At 33.2% G+C, this 21325-nt stretch overlaps 1 protein-coding gene and 1 long non-coding RNA gene across 4 annotated transcripts in view; one reads left to right on the top strand and one right to left on the bottom strand.

The window, feature by feature from the left end:
* The first annotated feature begins 15620 nt into the window (after window positions 1-15620).
* LOC141449759 (uncharacterized) lies at window positions 15621-18353 on the top strand. Its single transcript, XR_012455681.1, has 2 exons — window positions 15621-15799; window positions 18068-18353. It is a non-coding gene; the product is annotated as an uncharacterized lncRNA (long non-coding RNA).
* Window positions 17999-21325, bottom strand: part of LOC141449758 (LIM homeobox transcription factor 1-beta) — a 63621-nt gene continuing 60294 nt past the window's right edge. For all 3 annotated transcript variants that reach the window (XM_074119495.1, XM_074119494.1, XM_074119496.1), the window contains exon 7: window positions 17999-19017. In XM_074119495.1, coding sequence (XP_073975596.1) covers window positions 18833-19017 — 185 coding nt within the window. In that variant the 3' untranslated portion in view covers window positions 17999-18832. The remainder of the gene's footprint in view (window positions 19018-21325) is intronic.

The following is a 21325-nucleotide window of genomic DNA, read 5'->3' as shown; positions in this document are numbered from 1 at the left end:
TTTCCAGCATCTGAAGATAACCAACCCATTATTTTCAAGCGAAAGCTTAGCAAAACAAATAAATAATAAAACTGAAATAGGCAAACTGAACTTCTTTCTTGTACCAATCTCTACGGATTGAGAGTATGAATAATAAAGGCTCTGCCCTCTAATGTAGCAAAAAATTTGTAATCACTTGTCAGAGACTCTACGTTTTATTTGCAATGCTAGTTAAAACAAAAAAATAAAATTTGGAAGTATTTGTTTAATCTGAATAGTCTACCAACGTTCAAAGGGAGTGGAGGTTAATAGCATATAAATTTTGGCCGAATCCGATTTGATAGTTGAAGTATCATTTTGCCTTCTTATATTATAATAGAAAGGCTATCACACTTACGAAATTGGTTCTTCATTTGATTTGGGCTCTTGTAAAATGAAAATAATTATCTCATAATGGTCTGTAAAGTAATAAGCTTTCTCACACTTCTTAATTTTCTAACCACTGGCGCCATTTCTCTGTACGTGGTCATGAATTAGAAAGATAAGGTTAAATTTTTATTTCAGGTAAAAATAATAAATGAAGTAAAAAATTTATTAAAAATTAAATCCCTTAAGCTGTGTATAAACTCATGTAGGTAGCACACTTTGGGTTAAGATGTGTAGACAGATGCACCGCCTTTGGAGGGAAAAAAAAGAGGCGCAATGAAGTTATATTGAGTTGGCGGTTATGGTTATTGTTATTAAATACGGACGATGAACAGCGTGTATGTAGAAGGCTGTACAGGTCAGAAGTAGGTTAGATTAATAATATTGAGAAAAGCAAGGAACACCGATGGTGGTAAGGCGCGTGTGGTGGCTGGCGAAGTCTCTATAGCCGCCAGTTCGGTATACCAGCCTCTACTGTTTTCCAACCTGTTTATGTAGGGCGATAAAGTTACCCCCGCGTTTAGCAACAGTCATATTCCCTCTACTACTCTTCTGCCGCTTCCTTAAAAACCTACCCAGCCATCCACTTAGAGAGTTACCTAAGTGCGGGCACATCACCCGTGGTTCTCCTCAGTCCTTTGCTCATGGCTTTACTTCTACCCACCTCGAAGGCTTAACTTTTAGTACCATATTTCTGGTCTAATACTAGCTCCCACAGCTTTGCCTTACTAGCATGAAAAATTATGACCAAGCGGGTGGGTTTGGATACCAAGGGAGATCTTTACTGTGTAGGGGGCTAGGTTTTGGCAAAGATGGAAGAGGGAAGTATAACAGAAAGTGCTACAGGCAGGAAGCAAGTTCTCCAAGAGTCAAAGTGCAATCTTAACCTTCCTCCAGTCTGTAGAGTTACTGCAGGGGGTAAAACCGACAGACTTATGGAAGCTATATGTTGTCCTAAATTAATTGTACATAGAAAATCCCTTGGATCTTCCACTTTTAGGGGAGACTTTAAGTGTTTGGTAAATTATTACCAAATAGAAGTCACGTAAAAGAGTTGAGCACAAGATTTATAGAAATACTTTTAAAATGCACGTTATCCACCGTGAGAAATTTATATTTACAATTAGAATTGAGAAAAGTATTTGAGGAAATTGTGTATTTAAAGAATTGTTTTCAATAAATTTAAATAAATCGACAGACTTACTTATTTATTCGAAACTTATAATAATTTATTTTTAATACTTCTAATACAACAAAATATTTTAAATTATGCTTCTAAAATATTTGTTAGGAAATAGATTGGAATTTCTAAATAATGGAGAGAATAATGGAACCGATAGGCGATGGTCCAAAGTCTCTAGCCTTGCGTTAGAGAGAAACAATAGTTCTATTGTTCCTTAGGATATACACGTATAAGGCTATGTTCTCCCTAAATGAGACATTCAAAAGTTTAAAAACTGCTCAAATTGAGACTATGTTACCTAAAATGAGTTCAAATTTATTGTATTTATTAAAATTAATTATTTATTATATTTATTAAAGTAATGAAATAGCAATGATTCCATGTTAGTTAAGTGCTGCAGTGCTAAGTGAAATGTACTCCTTGGACTGCACGTAAGCCCAACCTTCAGCTGCAATTTTAAGAGCCATTTTCTATGAAATGATTCTATATTTATAATAAACTTAATTCACGGTAAATATTACTATTTATTATGTTATCTAATTATTATTTTAAATTATTGTATATTTCGCCTCTCGTAATGAAGTTAATAAAGATCTCACGAGACCCCTTTGGAGAAGTTTCCAGTAATGCACTAACTAATTATAAAAATTCAAAATCACCACTTTTGTATTTGGATAGATAGATTAGAAGTTAAGGAACTAGACAATAAATAAAAAAAATAGTAATTTCAATTTATATGAGTAATAATTATTTCAAACCAAGATGACCCCAGTAAAAAAGATGAAATCTTTCAGAAATAATTAAATATGTTAGCAGAAATTCGCTACTTAAATAAATCTCCTTAACAAAAACTTACAATTTAAAGAGTTCAGTATAAGGGTTAATTAATAGAAAAAGGGTACACAAATCAGCAAAAACCCAACTGGCATTGATAATTCAGGTTTTAGTTCAGTCATATAAAAACATTCGAAAAAAAATGATTTTTATTGCAATTAAAAAATTAATATAATTTAATTAACTCAACTGCATTAAATTTTTATTCATATTGTTTAGAATTTATTAGATTTCACAGGCCCTTATAAAGGCCATTTCATCAAAAACTAAAATATTATTCATTAATTAAAGTATATATTTTTAATAAGTTTAAAAAAACAGGAAATTAGTATTATTATTAACATCAACAATTCCTAAAATGCAATAGAATACGAAGAAAAAGGTAATATGACATCAATTACTATCTAAAAACAGAGAAAAATGCAAATTTTGTATCAGTAGAACATAATACTGTAGGAGCTCGCAGACAGTTCTTGGTGAATAAGTATTTTCTGATTCAGTCAGCCAATCTGAAGTCGTAGAGCAGGCCTTTATTTCGCCGAGTACGATGTCTGAATGGCATTGGCTAAGTTGTAAATGGGCAAAATGGAGAATATCAGTTTTTTGATGTTTGATTGGCTGAAGGTTACACCCAATCATTCATGTCCTTCTCTTGTTGATTCCACGACGAGCTTCTTTACCATAATGTTCTACTGATACTAAAAGTGAATTTTACCTCAATTTTAGATAGGAAACTCCACACCAAACGTTTGTAGAAAAAACAACCTGAACATCGAATAACTCTAGCCTGCCTATATCTTGACTTCGCCTCCATAAGTGCTGCTACAAGCAAAGCGTGGGAGTCCAGAGTTTTGGCTTGCCTATCCGTTGATTGTGCCCAGTTTGAACAGATTCTTTAAAAAAAATAACATAATTTTGACAATAAACTGAAATTTGTTTTTCACATTTTAAATTACCATAACTTTTGAAAAACCTAACCAATTTCAAAAATTATTTTTTTGTTTTTTTTAGGAGCTCAAATACTATAAAAATATGCAACAAAAAATACAACGTTCCATTTGAAAATCAAAAGTTGGATGCTGTATCTCGAGATACAGGGGTTTAAAAAAATGGATCAATCACTGAAAATAAACTAGACTAAAAATGGTTAAATACGTGTTTTTTATTTTTTCGAAATTTCCCGCCGTTAAGAAAAAAAAGTGGGTGGAGCATATAACTCTGGTCACCCTGTATATAATGTAGCAAAAAATTTACACTTGTAAAGGAGGATTCTCCCAATACTTTAAAGTGAATTTGGGAATTTTATGTTTTATAGAAATTGAGAAAAAAATTGTCAAAGTAGTGTGTTTTTCAACGTTACTCTTTTTCGTGCAGTTTTTGACGATCAACTGTCCTACCTGACAGTTTTAATCAAGTTCAGTGTTCAGTCATGTGAAATTGCTCAGCGAAAATCATTAAATAAAGTGCACAAAGTTCACTAGTTAAATCAATTAACTTCACTTTCTGCTCCTTAATATTAAAAGTAAATCTTTTTAAGATTTGAACTTTTGATTGAACGAATTGTTAGCTTATGCGGTAGCGTAAAAAATACATGTCTACCAACTTTTATAAAAATATTTTGTAATAAAATTTTCATTAACCATCTATGTACATTATGTCACAAAATATCTTCACCAATAATATTTCGAAGGAAATAGTAGCTTATAAAGAAGGCACAATATTAATATTTTTCCACCCCTTTCTGACTTTTATGAACTACTGAATTGACAAAATGAAATGAAGATCATGATGAGATGGGGGATGTTGCTTGAGATACGACATTATTGACAGCATTCCTAAACTTGCGCCACAAGAAGAAAAAATAAAGAAACAACTTCGGCCCTGGTATAAATGAGCTCAGATTCTTCTAGTGTGTATTAAAAATAAATAACAAAAAATAATAAACTTTTCTTTCCTTCAAAACGATATGCTAAGAATTTTAATTTCCGTCTAAAATCCCTCTTGCTTTTTCTGCCAAGTCTTGGCGAGTCCCTTCTACTCTTTAGCCTATTATAAATCCCGGGGAGATTTTGAATATTCAAAAGAGATACTTGCCAAGGATATTAACAGTCCTTTATTCCCTCCACCCAAAGCCTTCTTCTTGGGATGACATTTTTAATTTTGAATTCTTGTCGTAGGGTGAAAACCCACTATAGAGAGTAAGTCTTGACTTGAGAGAAGAGTTGCCGGTTGAAAATTCCATTTTAAGAACTTGATTTGAGAAATGTATAATTGGAAGTTAAACGTTTTTAATATGAAAACATATTTAAAATTTAGATTCAATGCTATTAGAAGAGACCAATCAATTCTTTATTCTTCGCATAATTTGGATTTATTGTAGAAAGAGTATCCATTATATATAGTATAATTATATAGAATACCACAATTTACTACGTGTACACTAAGTACACTAATTGTGGACGATATGATATACAGAGATCTCCAAATTTTTTTACATTTCCCCCCTTTTCGAGAACAAAAAAAAAAAAAAATACTTACCACCTCTGTGAATTTATCTTTTATGAGCAAACATGAAAGGCAAAGGGACTTAATTTTAGAATATCTCCTTAACACGGATAACCTAAAATATTATGCTGCAAATATGGCATCTAGGAACATGAAATAAATATATTATTCAATAAAATACCCAAAGAATTTACAAACTTAAAACAAGATTTTGTAATAGCAAATCGTATTTTTAATTGCACATAACATAGAAGAGCAGTTTAGTGGGAAGGAATGAAGTTGATGCAGTTAAATTGTTCTGCAAACATTCGACTCTGTTTTGATCATAGTTCAACTATTTACAACTTGTTTTTTTTCTTAGATAATACGGTTATGGCTGTACTAAATTCGTCCCTTCTCAAATAAGTTGAAGGAAAAGCTTTAAATAATGTTTGTACTACAGATTTCGCTTTATTTAGGATAAAGTTCAGCTTCTGTAACCATAAATGTTGATCCAAGTTTTGTCAAAAATTTCTACTTCGCTTTAATTAATTATTTTCTTCAATTCAAAGCTGCAGAATTATTTAATTTATTAAATATGTTTGTAAAATAAGCTATGTCGTTTGTTAATTAAATTAGTTAATCAAATATGCTTGAGAGCTGTTTTTTGACAGCTTGTGAAGACCAAACCAGCTTCGCAGCTTTCTTAATTTCTATTATTACCAAATTTTAAAATTTAAATTTAGGTTAAGCGTGAGTAAGCTTTAAAGAAGAACATTTTACAATAATAGGTTAATGCGATTGTTTCACACCCCGTTTTCACAAGAAGAGAACCCCACAATTATTGAAATATATTCTGGTTGGTCATTTCTCACCAATTAGAACTACAAAAATCCACCTCAGCCACTTTTAATGTCCAATAAAGAGTAAACTGACAAACTTATTCCAAAAATTTAGCTTAATTTATAAATTTAAAAGTTACTTACTTTTGTAGATAACCTCAAGCGTTTTATATTGAATTACAACAGCCCTTTTGAGGCAAAGTTCTTATAAAAAGATTTGTAGTTATATAAAGTCCAAGGAGGGTAAAACTTTAAGGGATAAGTTCTCTGCTTCAGCTGAACATTTGACAAGATAGGGAGAGTTTAGAATTTCTCGATACGTGGCTGAAATAGTTGCCATAACTTAACTGATTCTGAACTGGCATTAATAGTCTACCCCTCTTTCAAACTGAACACAGAATGATCTTCAAACTCCTTTCAAACAATACTGTATACCCAGGGACAGTTCCCAACTTCACTGGCAAGTTGAGCTTTAAGTAAGAGTGACAATGGTTAAGAAGGGTAATAGATATTAGCAAACTGTAACCTGTCAGATGTTTTTTTCTTTGTTTAAAGAGATGAAATAGATAGTCTTCATATTGCTTGATTTCTTCCATTTTTTTACTTTCTCTCGCTGCTTGCTAGAGTAAGTCAATACTTTGATCAATTCTTACTTAGATCAATTCTTAGAACACAATTGATCTACAGAATAATAGTTTATATTAATAATCCGTTCTTCAACAAATCTTTAATGTTGCCCTATCCGTTAAAACAACCCAAATTAAATAAATAACTCTAAGTTCACAATATTGGGCAGTGCCAAAATTATTCTACAAGGCAAGAGCACAAATAAGTGCAATTATTATTTAATTTGACTGATTAACTACTCAGTTTCATAGTTATGCAAAGTTGAAATGTTAGTGCTGTGTTGTGGTATGGTAAGGATGATAAAAATATTTATTTAGGTCATTATACTCTTATTATAATCATTTTTTCTTTGAACTTCTCAATTAAAAATTCATTATTGTCTCAATTATGTTGAACCTTATTGATAATCTTTTTCACAAACATAATGTTTGTAACTAACTACAAACATGTTCTGATAAGTTTGTCACAATTTTATCTTTTTAGGAAACACATTTTATTTTCAATTTTAAGATTCTGGCGATCGTATACCTGACATTGAATCCATCAACTTCAGTCACTTTCTTAGCGTTCTGCAGATATGGCATTATAGGTATGGAAAAAAAGAAATGGAAATGAGACCAGGGCTATAGTATTCATTTCCAACAGCAAGTTCTTGATAAAAAATTATTGATGTCGAAAGAGTATCTTTGGCTATTCCTCAGCAAAGATTTTAAGTTTTCATTTATATGGTTTAGAATTCATTAGATGTCTGTCACAGTCCCTTATAAAGGCCATTCCATTAAAAACTAAAATATTATTAATTAATTAAAGTATATACTTTTAATAATTTTAATAAAACAGGAAATTAGTATTATTATTAACATCAACAGTTCCTAAAGTGCAATAGAATACGAAGAAAAAGGTAATATGACATCAATTACTATCTAAAAACAGAGAAAAATGCAAATTTTGTATCAGTAGAACATAATGCTGAAGGAGCTCGCTGCCAGTTCTTGGTGAATAAGTATTTTCTGATTGGTAGAAACAGTCAGCCAATCTGAAGTCGTAGAGCAGGCCTTTATTTCGCCGAGTACGATGTCTGAATGGCATTGGCTAAGTTGTAAATGGGCAAAATGGAGAATATCAGTTTTTTGATGTTTGATTGGCTGGAGGTTACACCCAATCATTCATGCCTTTCCACGACGAGCTCCTTTACCATCATGTTCTACTGATACTAAAAGTGAATTTTACCTCAATTTTAGATAAGAATTTTGACAAATTACTTAATTCCCTAGGTTTTACTGGGTTTTTAGGTTCAATTGATGCCTAAACCTTTCCATTAAACCAAACTTGTATTAAATCTGTGTTAATTAATGAATAATTTTGTTTTTATTAAGTACTATTGAATTAAAGTTGGTACAAATTGCACCAATCTAAACTTACCGACTGGAATTTCCTGATGATTCAAATTTTATAGAGCCAATGAATCAATTACCTTCATTTAAGAATGACCAGAAAAATCAAAAATTTTCCTTGCTTATCTTCCATTCCTAACTACCAATAAATTTTATCACTTTAAAGAAGTGGCACTCAGTCGTCAGTTGTCATTCTTATTGTTGATTAAAATTAAAAACAAAAAGTGAATAACTTATTTAAGATACAAAAAATAGAAAATTAAAATGAATACAGTTTGCTTTACTGTAAAATGTATGACTATTCATAAATGTGGTGGTTTTTGTGGCTATTATATTGTGCATTGTATTCTTCCAGCACACAATCGTACAAACCTACATCACATTTACATAAATCTCCTGAAAAAGCCACTGATAATAATCCAACAGAATGTTTGCTAGATTCAGGTCGGTCTGACCAATGTTCTTCCATATTGTTGACTCCAGTCTTTTCGGCTGTATTTCCCTCGGCAGTAGTTCGCTCATATTTTTATTTATTGGTTTTTCTTTTATTTCATATTTGATACTTTTAGTAAAGTGAAACTTTTGTCAGACGCAAAGTAAAATCCAGTAAATGGGCATTCACTCCAACCTCGACAAATGTTTTATTTTAAAAAAAGTTTAAGTTAGTCGATATAAAACGGAAGGTTTAGCTCTAGAAGAATTGAATCCTCTGTAAGTCGTGTGATATTATCTCTTCCATCCGAATCTTATAAATCCTTAGAGCTATTTGGTGTGTAAGAGTTCTTAAAGCATGTTTACTACTTTTATTTTTATTATTTAGTATATTGTTAGTATTTATGTGAAAGCGTACGCTTAAAAGAAAAATGAAAAATCTCAAAAAGTTTAAATTTGATTATTTTTTTAGGTGTCACTAGGAGGACGCTCTTGAATCATAAGTTTGGCTATAACCTACCAAAGTTGTTTTGTTTTTTCAATTCTTCTCGTAGACTCATTTTCTTGATAGGAAAAAAATACAGTTTAATATATTTTTAAATTCCAGTTATTTAATAAATTAATCAAGGTTTTTCTCATCAGTTCAAGATCAAGATTTTTACACGTTTCATGAAATTAGTTGATAAATCATTTAGAACTAACAATAGCTTTGTGTATCCTACTTTTTATTATGATTAAAGCAGCTTGCTAACATGCACCGTAACTTTCAATGGGACAGCGCCTGGTGATTGTACAAATTCCATTTACCAACAAAAGAAGTAGATTGAATTGATAAACACTATTGAAACGAGCGACCATGTTTACATTAGGTTTGGATTAGTTGAATGAAGAACCCTAAAATGGACAGTCGTGGGAAAACCATACTAAATAATACTGATCTTCTCTATTTACATTTCCAATGGCCATTTCGCTGTGATAGCTTGCAATGAACTAATCGCATATATTTGTAAGTAACATATGTTTACACTTGTTCTCTCTAATCAAAGAATTTGGCAAAATTAAGGCGTTTTGTCCCACTCAAATTCAAAAGTTTGAGTTAAAACAAATTGAGTGAGGTCATGTTTTATTTATTTTATTATCTGGTGTTAATTTGAAGCACTGCAATTCTAGACCAATACGATACCCAACTAAAGCTCTCATCACTAATTTTCAGAGTTTTCCTCTTTTATTGTTTACTCTTATCGATTCTTTAACAGTGATTGTTGGAACAGGTGCTATCGATTTCATTAGAGGACATTTAAATGTAGTCCTTTAATTTTGTATAACAATAGTGCTTTAAAAAGGGTCATACAAATATCTAATATCACAGATAAATGTTTTGCACGTATCATACCAATACTCGTCCAGATTTTCCATGCGTGGCTCTTGTTTCCAATAACAATGGCTTTGTCATCCCCCTCTTGATGTTTGGATGCAGGTTTTTGTTTGATAGAGGCGGATTACTGGTGTTTGATAATGAGATTTTATTCACAGTCACGGCTACTACAACCATGTTGTCATTGAGGAGAGCTAGTTTACACCTGCTATGCACTTTCCAGTCTCTATATCAACTAAAGAGAGATCACCCTCGAACAGAGTTTCCTCTCCACGAACTTGAAATATAATGCAGACAAATGAAACACCTCCTTATTAGGATTTCCCTTTTTGTCATCCTAAGAGGAGATTAACTGCAGGTGAACCAGTGACAATCTTTTTTATTTTTTCAATTTCAGTTTGTTAATCCGAATAAATGAGATATCCTGCCGAGAGTGTATTCGTTAATTCAAGCATGAAAATTGTACTGTACTCTAATTTTCTGCAGATCTAATTCTCAAATAAGAGAGCTTTCTTTGGAAATAAACTCATTTTGAGATATCCCTTGGAGACAATGAAATCTTAACTGTTTTCTGTTTTGTAATAAGTTTATTTAAAAAACAAACTACCGCTGGTGGGGGAAAAAACTATTTCAGTATTGATTTTCGCTGCACTATCTCAGAAGGAAGTAGAAATGTATTTGAAAAAAAATAAATCAAAAGTATTATTTTGCAGCTACCACTTCCATTTTACATGAATTAGCTGAAAAATATCCCTCGCTCAAACGATTTGATAGTTAAAAATTGTTATTAAGTAACTATGTTACTGTACAGATTTAGCGCCACAACTAGGATACGTGATGGAAGGTATCATCCAGCGCTGGAATTACTTAGGATGAAAAAGAAGGAAGGATTGAGGAGATCTGGTGACCAGCAACGTTAAAAAAGTGTCGCAATGGATTGCCGGAATGGAGGGTTGTGTGGTGAGATTAAGTTGAAGGGTTTAAGATGATCCTGAATGATGAATTTGGCGTTGATGGATAGTCAAAAAAGAGCATTAGGATAAATTAGAATTATAATAATGAGAGAAGGGAAGGGATTAGCTATGAGGTTAGCATACTGGACTCCCACGCGGAGGTCCCGGGTTCGAATCCAGCAGCTGACCCTTAGATTTTCTCTTCCTAGGAGCTTCTTACAGCTCACTGTCCGGTGATGGACAGTGTTGTCTGAACGAGAGAACACTGTCCGGAGGCCGGCAGTGCACTGGAAAAAGCTCCGGGCGCTAATGACCTCAGCTGTTGATGCGCCAAAAAAAAAAAAAAAAAAAAAAAAATAATGAGAGAACAGTATATAGTAACAATAAAATGAAAACGATCCGTATAAAGGTTATTAAAGGTGAAAAGAATTATGAGGCAGAAAATTTCCAATATTTTCTTTTTTTTAAAGACCTTTTCGTATAATTTTCAGCAATTTCCGGTTCCTGGACAGTGTTATTTTCAATAAAGATCCCACAACCTCGGACAAAGAGCTGTGTAGTTATAAAAATTCCGAATCGTTTGTGCAATAATATTTTTATTCATACCGAATTCTTGAAACAACATTGAAAATGAACTGAATTTTTTTAACAAGGATGTTGATCTCCTCAATACTGGAGATTAACCTAGTAGATCTAGACATTTAAAGGCATTATTTAAAAATCCTTTTACGAGAACTGTTATCACATGGGTTTATTCCAAAATGTTCGTCGTTCGTCTCTGAGCGTGCTGAATTCAAGTTGGGAAAAAAACACCTGATCTTCCCAAACTTTTTATTCTTCATGGACAAGAAACTTTTAGATGACCCAACAGCAAACTATTTTTACAAGCCATTATCACCTACACACCTCCTGATTATAAAAGTTTAATGTTCCCTTATCTTAGTTTTAAAATTGGTATTAATGTGATAACATGGTTCATCAGATGAATGCTTAATTAAACGAAAAAATGAAGCTGAACCAGGGAATTAGATTTTAGCACATAATAATTAGCCTTTAAACTTATGGCGGTTGTACATCTATTTGTAATTATCGACAAAGTATGATATAACAAAAACCTCCTGCAAAATGCATGCTTATAATTATTTTTAGAAATGTCTAATAAATATTTCTTGGCCCAGCAGCAAGTAGACATGTATTAGTTGTGAGTTGGAGCTTTACTTATACAGAAAACATAAACATTATAGTTCAAGTGTTAAAGGTTCATGTGGAGAACTAGCCAATACCCAGAGGAGCCCTTCAAAATGAATCCACTATATATAGATTTAAACGGGTACTAAATTTTATTTAGTCTGTTAGTATTTGCTTATTTCACTTCACAGTTGTCAATGGTGAAGGTTGTCTTACGAAAGATTCATGTACCATCTGTTTTCTGTGTACTTGTTCTAAAATTTCGTTCTAATATAGTTGTAAGTCCAACTAATAATGTTTCTTTAACTTTAAGTAATCTATCTAATGGTAGAACAGAAATATTTTGAACTTTTATTTTAAAGTGTTTTTAGATCTTTAATAACAGTTTTAAGAACTCAAATATAAATAAATGTTACCGGTAATAATTGTAATTGTATCAAATAATTGATGTACTTTCTGAGAAAACATAAATTTTGAGATCCTTTGAATCCAAATACTTAGTTTTTATAAAATGATTTGCACAAAATAATTGCCAAACAAGGAAGCTAAAAGTTTGCATTTATCGTTTTAAGCATTTATTGTAAACTTCTGAATCTGATTGCAAGAGAGTAATCGATTGCAAAACAGTACAAGGATAAAACAAAGAATTTGAAGAAATTTAGTACACTTAAAAAAATAAATAAATAAATGTATGAAGTTTTTTTTTAAGGAATTAATACAGCTTCAGAGATCATAAAATTTTACATCTATAATATATGAACTCTCTCAGAACTAACAATTTAGGTATTTCATTGTTCATCATATACAGATCTCATTTACTTTTCTATAACTGTTCTTCTTCCCGATGCCCTATTGAAGGAAATAAGTATTTTCTTATAGCGTACCTTGGACATTGTAAAAGCAAAAGTACAGTAACCTTCGTACAGAAGTTTATACGGCGTTTGAAACCTGAATAGATTTGTTATTTGTTGAAGTTGGCTCTTAAGGTTTTCTTTAAAGTTTCAGAAGAGATCTGAAATTACTGTAATCTTCATTGGAAACATTTTCTCATTAAAATTGGATTAAAGGCCCTTTTCGGAGGGACTTTTGACTGCCTACTAATGTGGCATGTTGGTGTAAATCAATCACTTAGCATTATAGCTTTCATCGAAATTAAACGAAAGTTAAAGAAAATGGAGTTAGCACTGCATTCATTCAGATTCGCAGTTCTGTTTTCAAAAACCAAGGTTGAGCGAATCAGGTACATTCGGTACCCGTTCCATTTAATCTTCACTAACTTTCCTGGTTACTTTGGCAGCAGAACAACCCTTTTCAATAATCTTTGCACCATTGAATTACCATATTTTTCCCCCTCACTGACATATTGAACGAACGAAAGATAATAATGAATAATGAGCATTTACTGTGCTTAATTAAACTTTATCCATGGTAAAGTATAAAGGTATTGTGCTGGCTAACTTTACATGCATTGCATTTATTAAGTTTTAATGAAAAGAATGCGTACGCTAACAAAGATAAAATTAATAATTTTTCGTTATTACTTATAAGTAGAGAAGAAATATAAGTTTCCAAAGTATAGAAATTTGTTTAGCACTAGGTCCACGTTATTTACGAGTCGTAGAATACGTAAATCCCATGTAAAATACTAAGATAGATGTTACAAGTGAAAGATTCATTTGTTTTGAACTTATAGGAAGTACTCTAGATTTCTGTCAAGTTTCCTGCTTACAGTTAGGGACCCAAGAGGTTTACAATATGTAGGGAACTCTTCCCAGATACCTTGTTACTTTCTCTTTGAGCACAAGTTTATAGCTTGCCAAAGAGAAACAACTCGAAGGAATGACAAGAGACTTGTCGCTAAGTGAGATGATGGTGTTGTCTGTGAGCGAGCGAATAGCGAAAGTGATATGTAGCGAGCTATGAACAGAAAGTTTTGCGATGGTAATGTATTCCGTTTCTATGTAAATTAGCCTTGGCTGCCATCTTATACAATCAAATCGACAGTAAGCCATGGATGTATGTAAACGTGCCATCACCATGGAAAAGCAATAATCTAACTTGCCTCAGAATTCTAGTGTATTATGTACAGCAAAAAAGTACGGCGATTCTGAAATCTGTGTGTAGAATACAAAAAAATTAGATTACGAATAAACTTGACAGAAGAACGCTGTTAATGAAAGCTGTAACTTAATGCTCGAAGAAAGTTTAGCGTTTATATCTTTAATAATTTTGTAACCAAAAAAACATTCTCTTACCAAAATTCTTACACTTGTAAGTGTCAAGTTTTTGCCACATATTCAATATTTTACTCGGGAATCAGAAATGGAACAGAAGCGGAATGCCTCAATCCTTCCCAGAATTCTATAAAACGTAATTTCCGCTGATAATACAATTTTAAAAACCTTCACTGCTTCTACCTTTTTCTATTTCTCGAAATTTTAACAACATATTTAAAACTTGGTAATATTCTACACGTAAAAGAGCTGTATATTAAATAGTACTTTGTAGCGATGCCTTTACCGCTCGTTTCCTCGCGCTAGAAGTGTTATAATTTAGTGTTCCTGTTTAGTAAGGATATTTTAGGATATTTCTTAAATGCTTTCTAAAGATATTTGAATCATTTTTAGATTGTTGGTGTATTTTATTACTGTTTTCTATTTTATTACAAGACTGGTGTTCGTTTTATAATTACGATGTGATTCTTGGCTGTCTGCACATCGTGAAGGTGAGATCGCCTCCTGTTATTTAAGTGAGAAATTCCCAATTTAGTTGGACTTATCTTTTTATAGCAATCAATAAGTTTTATAATATTACAAATTGAAATTTCACGTATAAAACGTGTTCGACAAATTTTAGACTGTTATCTCTGTTTTAGTTACAGAATCCTTTTTTGATTCTATGAGGATTATACGAGTAGAATTGCAGCTCAAGCACGAAGATTTCAATTTGAATTAGGAATAATGAATCAATTATCAGACTAAAGCAATATCAGTAATGGGAATTAGAACTGATTTCTGACACAAAGTCTTTTGAGAAGAGTGCGTAATCATAATTGTGGCTCCCTAATACCTTATACAATCAAGGCTACTGCACTGATATACCCTCAGCGATCCTAAACTTTTGGGGACAAAATTTTGAATATGTTTTAAGGGAGAAGATATAACATTCAAAAGAAAAGGTTAATTTTATATAGCAAATAACCAATGTTGAACATAAAGAAGATTCTATCAAGATCCATGAAGAATTCTTTCAACATAAAACATCCAAGCTGTAAATTTTTGATGAAACTAGCTCCTCTATGTGCAGGTGTGAGTGATACGTTGTTCATGTGAAGAATTTTGTGGCCATTTAAGCGATGATGCCGTCGTAAAAGAGTAAATTTGTGAAGAATTCTGTAAGTCACCATAGTTGATAAATGGAACTTTCTAACCAACTAGCAACAGTCACTACAGACGTATTCGGAAAATGAGATAAACCTAATTAAGAACTATTCTGTTCCTTTATTAATAGGACAAGAGTACTTCCTTATCTTAGTAACATGAACACACGAACTGGAACATTGATAATCTGACCATAAGTTAGAATGAAATTAGAATTCCAGTTTTCGTTTGCATATTATTTTCATAGTCACAATAGTCATTTGACTTTCTTCAAGATCTCTGCCGAGTATTTTTTTAACATCGCTCGCAATTTGAGAAAAGCTTTCGTTCTAGCTCCCAATAGAAGTCAGCTGCGTTGATGGAAACTTATTAGAGCCTCTTCCTTAGAAACTACAGCTGTAAGTAAACAAAAAAATGGATACAAAATTCGATATAAATATGGCAATTCATTTTAAATGCCAACAAAATATAAATTAGGTTTTCAAATGAATAAAACACAGTAGTTGTTTGAAAATTGCTCAAACATTTGTTTTTATACAAGAAAAGTGTTCTTGCTTAAAGAAAATAATCGTGTATTTTTGAACACTAATAAACGACCTTTCAGATTGGGAAACTAGACCATTCTGTAGTTGACATTGAGAAAATAAAACTGCATCTTCCAGATTTCTTCTGTTGTTCATCCCAGTGTAGACAGCACAACTTGTAAACATTACTTATTAGTAATTAGTATTTAGTATTTATGTATTCATTTAGATGTATGGAGGAACTATTTTTTTTTGATATGCGGAGTACATTCTAAAAAAAAAAAAATTATTTCTATGTGTTTTACTTGCCTCTGTAGAACCCAAAAATCGAATATGGGTTCTTCCTAATTTGTGGAGCGTTGAGTTAAAGAATTTTTTATTCTCAAATTCTGAATTGTTTCTCGAACGTATGTGACCTGGGTAGTTTAAAAAGTCAAATTTTATTAATTTTAGATTCGATTATCTGGAAAGTCTTTTTTTCTATTTGAAATATGTAACATTTTCTGTTGTTTATATTGGATTAAGCAATTAAGATGTTCTTACGAGGGTCGTTTGAAAAGTCCGTGCAATAATAAAAACTACTTAATTTTTTGAGGTAAAGCATTTTTATTTTTCAACATAGTCTCCTTTTAGGCTTATTCACTTCGTCCAACGCTGCTCTAGTTTGTTGATCCCTTCCGAATAATAGGATTTGTCCAAGTCTGAAAAATAGCCATTCGTTTCTGCAATCACCTCCTCGTTTGAATAAAATCTTTTTCCCGCCAGCCATTTCTTCATATTGGGGAACAGAGCCAAGTCTGGAGAATAGGGGGGATGTGAAACGAGTTGAAACCCTATTTCCATTAATTTTGCGACCACAACTGCTGAGGTGTGAGCTGGTGCGTTGTCGTGATGGAAAAGGACTTTTTTGTGGGCCAATCGTGGGCGTTTTTCTTGCAGCTCGGTTTTCAAACGGTCCAATAACGATGAATAATATGCACCTGTAATAGTTTTACCCTTTTCCAGATAGTCGATGAGGATTATTCCTTGCGAATCCCAAAAGACAGTCGCCATAATCTTTCCGGCCGAAGGAACGGTATTCGCCTTTTTTGGCGCAGATTCCCCCTTGGTAACCCATTGTTTAGATTTTTCTTTGGTCTCAGGAGTGTAGTGATGTATCCATGTTTCATCCACAGTGACGAAACGACGCTTAAAGTCCTGCGGATTCTTCTGGAACAGCTGCAAACCGTCCTTTCAACACTTCACACGATTTCGTTTTTGGTCAAGCGTGAGCAATCGCGGCACCCCCATCTTGCGGATAGCTTTGTCATGTCCAAATGTTGATGCAAAATATTATGCACCCGTTCATTCGAGATGCCCACAGCACTAGCAATCTCACGCACCTTCACTCTTCTGTCATCCATCACCATATCATGGATTTTATCAAGGATTTCTGGAGTAGTAACCTCAACAGGGCGTCCAGAACGTTCAGCGTCACTTGTGCCCATATGGCCACTCCGAAAATTTTGAAACCACTTATAAACTGTTCTAATCGAAGGTGCAGAGTCACCATAATGTTTATCAAGCTTCTCTTTAGTCTACTGAGGCGTTTTGCCTTTCATAAAGTAGTGTTTAATCAACACACGAAATTCTTTTTCGTTCATTTTTTGAAAATCACTCGACTTCCTCGATTCAAACGAATGCCAAACACAAAGAAATAGACCGATCTGGCTGAAACTTGGTGTGTGTTCTTCCAAGAGATGCTACTAACTAAACATAACCTCGATACGCGCCAGTAGTGCTATCTCTCTGACTTTGCACGGACTTTTCAAACGACCCTCGTATAGTATGGTTAGAAATTATGAATTATTTTCTTGGAGGGGCCACGGGACATAAAGTATTTATTTTATCTTTTTATTTGTATTTAAGGCACCCTCAACATCTGATTTCATTGGCGCCCGGAGCTTTTTTTTTCAGCGCATTGTCAGCCTTCAGACAAAGTTGTCTCGTTGCATCAATGTTCATCATTGGACTATCTGTACGTAAGAAGCTCCTAGGAAGAGAAAATCTTAAGGGCTAGGAGCTGAATACGAGAACCCGTGTTCTCCGCGTCGGAATCCAATAGACTAACCGCATAGCTAATTCCCTCCCTGTATTAAATGAAATTTGTTGCTTATAGCGTAGGGCATGATGTTTGATGGATGCATGCGCTTTATGTTAGTCTATAAGTTTGTAAATGAAATGTTTTGAGCATGCAGTCTCTTGTTGAGTACTTTTAACGTAAAACGTGCAATATTGAAGTACTGGTTTCTGGATAAAAAAAAATCGAACAATGCTGCTAATTAGTCTTCACAAGATTAAATTAAAAAAAAAAAACTTAAGAGTTAAAACACATAAGTTGATGAAATAACTTTATTTACATTGACTAGATAGTTACATATATATATAAAATTTGTTTTTATTGTAGATATGAGAAATGTAAGAGTGGGAGGTGATGAAAACAACAATAATATTAACTTCATACATAATCACTACATAAACATTTACATACTGATAATACATGTGTTCAACAATTGACAATAACTTGTGTTATCTGTGGTCAAAATGGCGTCGCCACTTCTTCACTTCTTAAAAAAGTTAACTGTTAAAAAGGAAAACAAATAAAATACAAAAAAGCAAAAATTAATTTGAAGGACAAATAGTTTCAACTTTGAAGAGACAGTTTTTAAGAGAATGCTTTAAAGAAAAAAGAAGCAAAATCTTGGTAAAAGAAAATCACCAGGGGTTTCTATTTAAATTGTATAATTCGGAAAATATATTGCGTAATTCGGAAATATTGTTCGAGATAATTTAGGATGACTGTGGTAACAGAAAATGTATACTTTTTTTATGCACATTTTTTAAAAATTAAAGAATTGGCTATCACTTAATTTAAAATACCTCCCAAAATTAACTGTGCTATCATTTGATATTTTTTCATTCTTGAAATCCAATAATTTTCTTTTTTTTATTTATTTATTAAATGTAAATTTATTGAGTTTTCTTCTTCATTTGTTTATCTTCAACTGTTTTAATTTAACGAAGCAAACAATGTGGGGGAAAATACTAGATAGCGTACATTACTAATACGTTTAAGAAAAAAAAAAGTTGGTTAAAAAAAAAAAATCAAAAAACTTTTAAAAAAAAGAGAGAAATTAAAATTAGTTTTGTCTTTTTTGAAAAATAAAAACGGTCACTGTTCCATCATATTTTGTTCTTCTGAACAAAAATAAGAATTCTGCATAGAGTATAACCTATCAATTGGATTAACACTTATATTATGATGATGTTGAATGAACATAGGGCTTGAAGGCCCCATTGTATTATAATGATTTGCATAGCCTATGAAGCCTGGTTCCACTTTGGTTGGAGTTCCATCTAGAAATAAAGAAAATTTGTATTAATTAACTGTAAAAAAAAAAAAAACAGAATGTTCATTTTTTCCATTTCTCCGAGTTCTCAACAGTTAAATTTGCCAAGACAATTTTATGTGCTAAAATATGTATGTAATAGGTAAGTTTTGGATTTATATGTCACTACAGTCCCACCTTCACTCAATAGAACCTTGGTTAGAAAACTGGCGTATAAAAATTAACCCAACTAAATCTAAATACATAGTCTTCACACTCAAACGACAAACTCCACCACCTGTCTTCTTACGAGGGTCGTTTGAAAAGTCCGTGCAAAGTCAGAGAGATAGCGCCACTGGCGCGTATCGAGGTTATGTTTAGTTAGTAGCATCTCTTGGAAGAACACACACCAAGTTTCAGCCAGATCGGTCTATTTCTTTGTGTTTGGCATTCGTTTGAATCGAGGAAGTCGAGTGATTTTCAAAAAATGGACGAAAAAGAATTTCGTGTGTTGATTAAACACTACTTTATGAAAGGCAAAACGCCTCAGGAGACTAAAGAGAAGCTTGATAAACATTATGGTGACTCTGCACCTTCGATTAGAACAGTTTATAAGTGGTTTCAAAATTTTCGGAGTGGCCATATGGGCACAAGTGACGCTGAACGTTCTGGACGCCCTGTTGAGGTTACTACTCCAGAAATCATTGATAAAATCCATGATATGGTGATGGATGATAGAAGAGTGAAGGTGCGTGAGATTGCTAGTGCTGTGGGCATCTCGAATGAACGGGTACATAATATTTTGCATCAACATTTGGACATGACAAAGCTATCCGCAAGATGGGGGTGCAGCGATTGCTCACGCTTGACCAAAAACGAAATCGTGTGAAGTGTTGCAAGGACGGTTTGCAGCTGTTCCAGAAGAATCCGCAGGACTTTAAGCGTTGTTTCGTCACTGTGGATGAAACATGGATACATCACTACACTCCTGAGACCAAAGAACAATCTAAACAATGGGTTACCAAGGGGGAATCTGCGCCAAAAAAGGCGAAGACCGTTCCTTCGGCCGGAAAGATTATGGCGACTGTCTTTTGGGATTCGCAAGGAATAATCCTCATCGATTATCTGGAAAAGGGTAAAACTATTACAGGTGCATATTATTCATCGTTATTGGACCGTTTGAAAACCGAGCTGCAAGAAAAACGCCCACGATTGGCCCACAAAAAAGTCCTTTTCCATCACGACAACGCACCAGCTCACACCTCAGCAGTTGTGGTCGCAAAATTAATGGAAATAGGCTTCCAACTCGTTTCACATCCCCCCTATTCTCCAGACTTGGCTCCCTCGGACTACTATTTGTTCCCCAATATGAAGAAATGGCTGGCGGGAAAAAGATTTTATTCAAACGAGGAGGTGATTGCAGAAACGAATGGCTATTTTTCAGACTTGGACAAATCCTATTATTCGGAAGGGATCAACAAACTAGAGCAGCGTTGGACGAAGTGAATAAGCCTAAAAGGAGACTATGTTGAAAAATAAAAATGGTTTACCCCAAAAAATTAAGTAGTTTTTATTTTTGCACGGACTTTTCAAACGACCCTCGTACATCATACACCTATCCCACCAGCCGACCATGTGCGGTACCTTGGAATGTACCTAGACAAGAGACTTACCTGGAACCCCTATACGAGACATAAACGTACCGAACTACAGTTTTTACGGAAAATTACCGGCATTATTTTAATCTTCCCAGAGAGCAGCCTAATCTCAAGCTAGTCTTCAGTGTTAATCAGTTCGTCCTACAGAAAACATCTTTCGTTTGCCCTTTCGGTCGAATTTTTATTTCACTTACGTAATGGAATCCGTTAAGAAAACTGGTGCTAAACGTAAACGTATACACCCGTATAATACATACATACTTATACGAGTACGTATGTACATTCATAGGTACAAATGTACTATGTAATACTGTGTATTCGGTTTAACCGGGATTTCAGTTTTCCGGGGTGGGTATAGCCGGAGGTCAGCCCCGTCAATCGAAGTTGTACTGTAATAACGATATAAATAATAATCGATCATTATTGTCCACATAAGCTCAGTGGTTAGAATAAAATTCACAGGTCTAAATTATTTGAGACCCAAATTTCGCTTGAATTAGTATTTCCATTTGGATACATCTTACTATTCAGCAAAAAGAAAATATCAAACTCATTCCCACAAAAATGGATTCGTGATAATCCAGAAGGAAAGAAATTTATAGGATTTGGTGAAGATTGTGTAGTAAACATTAACTGGCGCTGCTTTCAGTTGAAGTCCCTCACGTTGGCTTCCCTGCG

The sequence above is a fragment of the Rhodnius prolixus genome, unplaced genomic scaffold (genome assembly GCF_049639745.1).
Source record: "Rhodnius prolixus isolate KJV_2025 unplaced genomic scaffold, Rpr scaffold_2, whole genome shotgun sequence".
NCBI lineage: Eukaryota > Metazoa > Arthropoda > Insecta > Hemiptera > Reduviidae > Rhodnius > Rhodnius prolixus.
This window is presented reverse-complemented; position numbering and strand designations above follow the sequence as displayed.